General features: G+C 36.8%; 1 protein-coding gene across 1 annotated transcript; it reads left to right on the top strand.

Annotated features, from left to right (window-relative positions):
* The first annotated feature begins 3,456 nt into the window (after positions 1-3,456).
* On the top strand, positions 3,457-6,598 carry LOC133834349 (chloroplastic import inner membrane translocase subunit HP30-2). Its single transcript, XM_062263934.1, has 6 exons — positions 3,457-3,808; positions 4,556-4,671; positions 5,678-5,804; positions 5,967-6,115; positions 6,221-6,283; positions 6,373-6,598. The coding sequence occupies exons 1-6, from the start codon at positions 3,521-3,523 to the stop codon at positions 6,404-6,406; spliced, it is 777 nt and encodes a 258-aa protein (XP_062119918.1). The 5' UTR covers positions 3,457-3,520; the 3' UTR covers positions 6,407-6,598.
* The last annotated feature ends 3,551 nt before the right edge of the window (positions 6,599-10,149 follow it).

The raw sequence follows: 10,149 nt of genomic DNA, 5'->3' as shown, positions 1-10,149 counted from the left end.
GGTTGGAGAGGCGTTGATGGCTGGAACGTTGAAGGGGATGGCTGAATAAAGAGGCTGCATATGGGTGGAGGAGAAATGGGCCTTAGGCTGATGGAGTTTTAGAAATGCCAACTTCCCACCTTTTTTTTCAACTTTAATTCTTTTCTTTTCTCTTATTTTCAAAGTACCAAATGCACATTGTTTCCTACAAAATAATCATAAACTAAATTAAAATTAATTATTTTCTCTAATAAAATATACCATATAACTTCTATGAAAATATTAATTCAAATTTAATTTACATAACATTAAAGCTAAAAAATGCATGTTTTTACTTCTAACTTAACAATATTATTTTTAAATAATTAAACTATAATATTTTTCAATAATATAATTATAAAAACACACAAAAATATATAAAATCAAAATAAATCTAATAAATTCAAAATTACTTAAAAACTTAATAAATCAATTAAAAATTCAAGGATTAAGCAACAATTAGCACATAAAAAGTGGCAAAATAACTCTATTTTGTAGAGTTATCAAGCCTCCTCCCAGTTGATAAAACCCTGGGCCCTCCTTATGAATTCTTCCAGAGTAGCCGCCTTGCTACGCTGCATGTTATCCTAGAGGGGGGACTCGGCCCGGATTCTGGACTGTAACGCCACCAGGCGCTACCCATCGTCCACCTTGGTTTTGGAGGCCTCCTCGGTAAAACGCTGGATGTAATCCCTCAATGTCTTCGCGGAGAGTTGTTTAAGGTTGGCGAGGGCACTGATTTGCATGTCCATCCTCATGGCGGCCACGAACTGTTTGCGAAACGCCGACTGCAGCCCTGGCCAAGATTGGATGGAACCGGGCTTAAGTCTTTTCCACCACTCCTTGGCGGGACCGCCTAGAGTGATCGAAAAGCAGAGGCACTTGCCGTTGTCACTAACGTGGGCCACGGTCATCAGCCGGTTGTACTGGGACAGATGATCCCTGGGGTCGGTGTTCCCGGTATAGGCAGTGAGGCTCGGCATCTTAAACTCCTTGGGGAGCACAGCGTCCAGGATGTGCCTCACACATGGCTCTTTGTCCTCTTCGTCGGAGTCGGTATCCGCTCCTTCCTGCTTGCGGACCAAACGGTCCGTGACCTTTCTCAAAGCGGCCAGCTGCTCCATGAGTTGCCTGGCCGTACCATCCTCCAGGGGGATTCTTTTGTTCATCTTGTCGTTGATGTTGTTCCTAAGGTCGGGGGATGATCTTTTCCTTACGAGCCCGCTCTTTCCGAGCATTCAGTCCGTCGTGTAGGTCTACCCGGGACGTGTCGTCCCCTGAACTAAGGGCGTGACGCTCCTCGCTACGTGGGCGTTCCCGACGATTTTTGTTTACTAAAGCATTGGGGTGTAAAGACCGTTCCCGTCCGTCTCGCCCTGGGGCATGCCGGGGCCGAGCATCCCGCGGCTGCGTCCCTTGCGGATTGGTCGGGTGGCCTTGTCCTAGGACGGGGCGCACCTTCACTATCCTAGGGAGTGGCCGGGAACGGGTCCCGACTTTCGTGACAGGGGTATTGTTCTCTCGGGTCTTTCCCCCGGCCTTCTTTTTCTCCCGGTCCGGGTTTCCTGGGATTGGCTCAGGAAATTGTTCCGGGGGAGGGGCCGACCTCATGTCTTCAGGGGCTCCGGCTCTGGCTCCCGGAAGCGGGCCAGCTGGGAGATTGGTCGCCGGACCCTGTGCGGCTATGAATGCTTGCAGGGCCTGGAGGGACCCCTGCATCCGCCGAGATGCCTCTGCCTGCTCAGCAATCTTGGCCTCCTGGTCCAGGACTTGCTGCCTCAGTCTGGTCACCTCTAGATCCTCCCAGTTGGGGTCCGCTCGTGGGATTTCGGGATCTGCAGCTTCGTCATGGTACTCCCCCTCATTCCCCTCCTCTTCTTCGTAATAGTCCTCCTCGTACTCTGTTCCACCTTCGTAGTCTTGTGACTCGTCAGGGTGGGACGTCTGATGAGGAGCGTTCTCAGGTGGACTTTAAGGAAGAAGTTGGGAGGGCAGCGGCTCTCCATTGCCCTGCTCTGGGTTATTAGGGTCGAAAGTGGTGTGTCTTGTATTCACCATTGTTGTAGAGGTTTGATGTTAGCACTAGCTTTCTCAGGCTCTCAATGAAAGCACCAAAATGTTTTCTGAGATTTTCGGAAATTATATTAATAAAGATTAAGCGAGATTAATAGTATGAGATTTAGAAGACATAAACAAGATTTTTACGTGGTTGGGGCGTTAATGAGCCTTAGTCCACGAGACAGTTGTATTAGAGCTTGGAAAGTCTATAACAATGGAGTTTTTCTCTATATTTTGGCAGAGTAACTATATACCAGCCAAACCGAGGTCCCTTTCCCAGTGCTCTGTCACATGTATTTATAGGTTCACAGGAGCATTGGGTTTGGGCTGGGCTGACCCGGGCCCAATAAAGGTATAAATATTACTTGCTTCTCTATAGGAAGCCCAATACAAAGGATAAAAACATAAAAGACAAACATTCGCCAGAGCCCATTGGGGCAGCCCAAAGCCTATTTATCACCCGACAAATTGGGGCTTTTGGTCTGGGCATTTGTGTTACGAGGTAGATTCAGGGGACAAGATCAGTCAGAGGAGTGGCGGCACAGGTCTGAAACAGCGGCGTACAATCCCGAGGTGGCCTTTTCCGTAGGTGAAACGTGGGGACAACTCCCACGCTTCATGAGGCGGAGTCAGGGTCACGGATGCTTTATTCTTCAAACCCTGAGGATTCGACCCGGGTTCGTTTACCTCTGTCCCTCTTCATTTACCGCAAGCCCGAATTATCCACCAGGAGCCCGGATCATTTACCAGGCTTCGGGACCGTTTGCATACATCCCGACTGTAACCCCAAATAGGTGTACCTCTCCTGGATGAAGGTCCCGGATCATTCTTCTCGGACACCTTCCGGGCCTGGACCCACACTTGGGCTGTCGAAGTCAATCATACTTCCTGCCAAACGGGCCTGGGCCGGGCCCAACCTCAATCACTCGACTAGTGGGCCTGGATCGCGGTTCCGGGCCTAAGGCAGGAAATGGGGATAACAATTATAATCTAACCAATTGGCATACTTTGCCAAACTTTGATTAATTAGGCCATACTTTTGTGTAATTAACAGGATAATTGAGATAAATATATATATATATTTATATATATTTTGAAGATATTGTGATAGAGAATTAGGGTATGGCAATATCCCACCAAGTTATTAAATGCAAAAAAAACTCAATTATAAGAATTGACACGTGCCTAACCAATGGACACATGCAGCACTGATTAGTGACTAGTCAACTAATAGCCCAAAAAGTTAGGGTTTAGGCCGGCTCGTACTCCTTATTCCTAATCCTAATTTTAGTTACTTATTCCCAATAAGAATGAAATATGTTTCGCAACCAAACAAACTGACCCAAATCTTCTTCTCTTTTCGTTATCCTCAAAAGCAATAGTTTCAAACTAATATCTGTAGACGCCATTTGAGAAGTGGGCAAAACCCAGAAAATTTGATTCGATGGAGCAGGGGAAGCAAGGAGTCATGGTGGCCAAATTCTCGCCTAATCAGAACCCAATAGAGCAGTTACAAGTTCGGTATAAGGAGTTGGAAACTGGGTTCAGAGCTTGGTTGGCCAAGCAGTCTTTGCCTGTTGAAGCCGCCATCGTCACCGTTACCAGCGCCGCCCAAGGTGCTGCTATCGGTGCTTTCATGGGTACCCTCACGAACGATGGTGGCTCACCTTTTCCTACTCCTCCTCAGGCCAACCTTAACCCTCAAGCCATGGCCTCCCTCAAACAAGCTCAGGTAAATTTCTATGTCTTTCGTTTTCGTTTTCGTTTTCTTTTATTTTTATAACGATTTTGTGTTTTTGAAATGGTACTTTTGGAGATTGTGATCGAAATTATGTGAAAGTTTGGAGCTTTATTGTGGGTGTCATTTTTCTCAGAACTAAATAAATACCCATTTGGAAATGAAGTGAAATTATAATAGGGACAGAGAAAACCGATTCTAGAATGGAAGATAGGGTTTTTTTTTGGGGGGGTCAATTGTTGTTATGAACTTATGATCATGGTCATAAATTGTTTTTAGTTCTGATCATTCAGATAATTTACTCATGATTCTCTAGTTTGTAGCTCAAGAAGTTTGGGAAATGAGATATAAAAAAGAAGCTGGAACCTCTATAATCAAAAGATATGTAGAACCATAGAATAACAGTTGGGATGCTTTGCTCTTTGGACAATTTTTTGGTTGCATGGGGTTGAATTGCTAATTATAATTTGGTATTGTACTTTAACAGGAAAGTGAGACCTTGTTTTCATTTTACTGATCACATTTTGTACTTCCTAAAAGCTCGAGTAAAATATGTACTGAACTCCAAAATTTGAGTTGGGTAAGATTGATTATGTGCATTGATTTTTCATTTGACTTGAGGAAAAGGTTGTAATGTGTCAACAAAGATGCCAACAGCATTTTTAGTTGTATGATATCTATCAAGTTTTTATATGTTAATAGTTTTGTTGGTGTATGAAAAATGGTTTACTCTGAGTGCAGGCTCTTTCTGGAGGCCCCTTTGTACAAGCTCGCAACTTTGCTGTCATGACTGGTGTAAATGCTGGAATATCCTGTGTCATGAAAAGATTGAGGGGAAAGGAGGATGTTCAGTCCAGGTTAGATTCTCTTGGAACACTCGCCATTTTATTTTTATGGAAACTCCAATCAGTGTTGTACTCAGCACTGGTTTATATACCCATCCGGAATACTTTGATGTGTGATCAATGGCCAGGGGGATTCCTTATATTCTGAAATCACTATAATTTGGGTGGACCTCTTAGCAGGATTGTTTACATGTTTACCAACACTCTTAATGATAATTCTGTTGATAAATTGTTTGTAATGTCACACACTTCCTTCTAATTTCTTTCGTTTATTAAAATTTCCTCTGACATTCTAAAACAGTATAACTCTGACTACTTTTTTCTGTTTTCTTTTTTGGTAGTAAATCCATACAAGATTATTTCATTACTTTATTATGTTCTATTTTGTCTTTTGCAAGCATTTAGTCTTTGGAGCATGTTTATTACAATAATTTTGGCATTTTGGATTTCCAATTCAAGTTGATGTCTTCTGAACTTTTTGTGGCTGGCAGCCCCTAGCATAGATAGAGAAATGATTTGATGCCTTGATATCTTTTGAGATATTTTGTTCTGTTGGAAGGGCAGAAAAATGAACTTTTAGAGCAGTTGTCATGATCTGTTTGGCAGAACTCAATGCATGTACGGGTTTCTCGCATTATATAACACTTTTCTTCATGGAATTAGACAAAGGCTAAAGATACAACTGAGTTCTCTGTTAATGCTATTTGGGCTAGATGGGAATTATGGTCAAGTAGGTTTAGGCATATCTTTTAGAGACCATACTGTTACCATTGTAATTATTATTGGAGTTTTCTGCTTACAACTGAAGGCACGTTAGTTCTCTTTGGCAAGTGTTTAAGTAATTACACCAAAAAGGCAAATGAATTCAAGTATTCACTGGTTTTTGGAGGCAGCTATTTGAAGTTGTTAGGTTAAAGTTCTTGGGAGTTCACTTCCTATCAAACTTATTTTCTGGTTTTTCAATATTTTGGTTTTCATTCCTTACTCATGCTGAGACTATTGGCTTTCTCTATCACAGTATGGTAGCAGCATTTGGTTCCGGAGCCATGTTTTCATTGGTAAGTGGCATGGGTGGTCCAAATCAGATTGCCAATGCAGCCACTTCTGGACTTTTCTTTGCACTTGTTCAGGGTGGACTTTTCCAGGTAAAGCTTCAGAATTGTAGAGTCTAACATTTGTATGAGTGGCAGAAATGGCCAAACTTCTCATAGTATCGATATTATTGTCTGAATTATCCAACAAATTATTGTTACACTGGCCAAACTTTTCACTTAAAAACACTTCCCTACTCCATTAATATGCTGCAGTTGGGGCAAAAGTTTTCTCAACCACCAGTGGAAGATACTTACTATTCCAAAACAAGAAGCATGTTGAGTAACCTTGGCCTCCAGAACTACGAGAAGAATTTCAAGAAAGGGTTATTATCAGACACTACTTTACCTCTGCTCACCGATAGGTAAAAAGTCTTTCGATCACCTTCATCGTGTTCGAAACATATCTTATCTTTCTCTGTCATCATCTTTTCAAAAATAGCTAATGGCATGTCATTTTGTATTTTCAGTGCGCTCAGAGACGTGAAGATCCCACCAGGACCGCGACTACTCATTCTTGATCACATTAAAAGGTAGAAAACAAACACATGTCTAGATACATACATGGTGTTGAGGTTTAATCAAATTTTTTTCTTACTTTCTGAAAAAAAAATGGTTTCAGGGATCCGGAGTTGAAGGGGAAGCGTGGAAAATAGACGTCGCAGTCGCCTTGTCGAGCTAATGAGGCTAATTTGTTTTCACCAGTTTTAATAGTAGACGCAGATAGTGAGGAGAAGTAGGGGGAGGGGATATGTTTTGGAAATGAAAAGAGATAATGTGGATTGTTGTGTTTTGTGCTGAAAATTCAGATTGCCTCAATTTGTGGGAGTAAAATTTGATTAGCAATACTTTCTGTTTCTCTCCCTCTTATAACAAGTTCAATTCACTTCCCTACACAAAAGAAATCATAGATTGAGAATTGTTAAATAAAATTTTGAAGTCAGCAATTAGGTAAAATAATATATTTTAAAAAATTGATTAGTAAGTTGTAAACGAAAAAGAAAAAAGGATCGATTTGTTCATGGTATTGGAAATGAATTACAAAAGCTAAATACTCATTGATCATAATCTTTGAGTATACTGGTGGTAACTAAGTAAAGTTGGCTAAGAATCTAAGGATTTCTAAGGGTTTGTAGTATGACAGTCCTTGTTGAACTATTAAGTCCTTCATATGTGATTTTTCTTTTACTAATTTTTTACAAAAAAGATTGCATGGCATTGTTAAAATAGAAAATTGGAGATCTTGAATATCATTTTGTTTTTGTTCTTCTATATTGCCACTTTGGTAATGTCTTTCATAAAAAATTAGTCAAAAAAATCACATACAAGAACTTAATTGCCACCGTTTGATGAGTTTATAAACTTAATTGCTATATTTTTATAGTTTAGGGACTTAATTGCTATATTTTATAGTTTAGGGACTAATTTGTTAATTCACGTATAGTTTGGGGGTAATTATGCTAAAAAGAGAATAAAATTAACTACAACTTTCACATCACTCAACAAAAGAAATAGTATAACCAAGCTCCCAACACAACATAAAATGGCTTATATAAATAACAAAATTTTATTCTTATACTTGGAAGATAGCCCAAAAAGCAAGTTAACATAAATATTGGGAGTGTACTGTACAATAGGCCTTTTTATCTTACCGGATACTATTTTAGGGACGAAAGTTAATTAAGATTCTAATTTTTGTTATGACAGTGTTTATTGTAGTTATAGTAGATATTTTTAGATTTTTTTTGGAAAATCTAGATAATTTATAGTGTTAAAATTATGATTTAAACAATTATTTTTACACACGTATAAAAAAAATAAACACATGTGTAACAGACTATTTAAACCCTCATTTCTGCATTATAAATTATCTGAATTTTTTAAAAATTTACAGGAGTTCTGTTATGACTACAATGAACACTATCATAAAAAAAAAAACTGAAAATATAATTGATTTACATATATTAAATAGAATCATAATATATGGATAAGCTAGAAATGCATATCTTACTCTAAATTTTTCTCATAAATATTTCCTGTTGGCATATTCCTTGATGCCAAAATTATTTTTTCTTGATATCTAACATAAAGTATCACGAAATCTTGAAATAATCATAAACTAGTCCAATAATCATGAGCAAAGACTTCATTTTTTTGAGTTTAAATGATAAAAATTTTTATGTATAAGATTTTGGTTTTGTTTCTATTCCGAAAAAATGATATTATTTATTGAAAAAAAATTATGTTTGGTTCCAAATGTCTGCTTTTTTTACATTGCATCAACATCATGACACTCACAAATTATACTAAAAATTATACACTAAAAAAAAGTAGTCACAATAGTTTTGTTTTTATAATGGAATTGATTCGAACACTTTCGTAAAGAGATAGAACTCGTGTTGCCAAAGCCAATGAGTTAAAGTGTGTGTGTACTACTCCTACCCATCTATCAAAGATGACATTACCAAAATCCCATTTTCACAAAGATTTCAACAACATAAAAATCTTGGTGCTGTTTAGTAAAATTTAAAAAAATAGTTATTTATTTAATTAATTAAAAATTTGACAATTAAACGTAAATGTGTTTAGTAATTTTATTTTTATTTATTATTTTTTAAAATTTTAATTAAAATTGTTAAACAAAAAAATAAAAATAAAAATTATCAAACGCGTTTATTATTTTTTGTTTTTAAAAACAAAAAACAAAAATAGTCACTAAACATATTTTTATTTTTTAAAAATAAAGAAACAAAAATAAAATAAAATTTCCATTTTTGTGTTTAAAAATTTCAAAAACAAAAATTTTAGGAAACACACCCCTTATTATTGACCATTTTTAATCAAATAAGTGAGACCCGATTTTGGATTGCACCAATAGCAGTATTCCACCTCTTTGAGGTGTTGGACACCAATAATGCCCCTTAGCAATTCTCTTCCAAAAAAAACCCATTTTCACAAAGATTTCAACAACACAAAAATCTTACCACGCTTGGCTTGGCTATATCACATCCTTATAATCTAAAATGGTAAAAGACACAAACAAAAAGGACTCCCACATGTTCCACTATTGTACAAAATATATCCCAAACCATAACCCAAAAGCCAATAACTATATGGTAGGGCACCACACTAAAATTGTGACGCTCAAAATGGTTGTTTTCTTCTTTTTAGTGGTGTGGATGGTGGTGGACCAATTTCCTTTTCATAGTCAATCTCCTCCTAGTATTTTTCTTTAATTAACTTTGGCCATTTGCTTGTAAGTTAAAGATTTATGGCGTGTTTGGAAACAACTTTGTAATTACTAGACCGTTTAATTATTAGGGTAGTAAGTAATTACACTGTATTTTAAAATGCAAGGCGTGTTTGGATGTCAAGTAGTAATTGCTTATGAATTTCTATTATCATGTTTGACAAAACAGTTACTAATTACACCAAAAAAATAATATTATGTAATAAATACTATTTAAAAATTGATAATAATTAGTAATTGCACAATGTACTTACACTCAATTCTCATGGGGCTATGAGAATTGGAGAGTAATTAAGACTCTTCAATTACCTCAAATTACACCATTACTATCTTACTGTGTAATTATATGGTCAGACAAACATGTCAAATTAAATAATTCATCCGAATTACACTCAATTCCAATTACGCGGTGTCTTTTCAAACACACTCTTACGTGATCATTTGACTAATTTTTCTTTTTTTACAATTATTAATTTTCTTCTTAGTCTCATTGGTTAAGACTTTGACAATTACCCACAAACTTATGGTTTGTTTATTTAATTTTTTTGTACTAATTTGGTGTGGTGTGTGGGGCATATGATGTCATGTAATGTTAAAAATATCTAATGCTTATTAAAAGCAATTTACAACAATTGGTTCTTGTGTGAAATGATCGATGTTGATATGGGCAAATATTTTATACTTTCTTGATATTTATAAAAAAGATATATGTGGTATAAGTAGTTAATATTTGGAAAAAAATACTCGGTATGAACCTAATCTTTATTTTTAGTGGGAAAAGTACTCAAACATAGTAAAATTGTAATTCTGTTAGGTTTGTTAATGAGCTAATTAGGTAGACATGTATCACGTTTTTATTAGTCTAAATCATAATTATTTTTAAATTTTAATTTTAAAATAAAAAATTAATTAAAAATACATTTATGTCAGTACACTAAATTAATTAATTAATTAATTAGAAGGGAAGGGAGAGAAAGAAGGTGTCAATAGTAAATGTTTGTATATATTGATTATTATTGTTATATTATTATTTTATAGTTGAGCTTGGTGGATCGAATATTCGAACATATCATAAATAATATTTTCCATTAGCTCAACTAAAAATAAATAAATAAAAATTTCCATTGGCCAAAAGTCCAGGAATAATGG

Source organism: Humulus lupulus, chromosome 5 (assembly GCF_963169125.1).
Source record: "Humulus lupulus chromosome 5, drHumLupu1.1, whole genome shotgun sequence".
NCBI lineage: Eukaryota > Viridiplantae > Streptophyta > Magnoliopsida > Rosales > Cannabaceae > Humulus > Humulus lupulus.
This window is presented reverse-complemented; position numbering and strand designations above follow the sequence as displayed.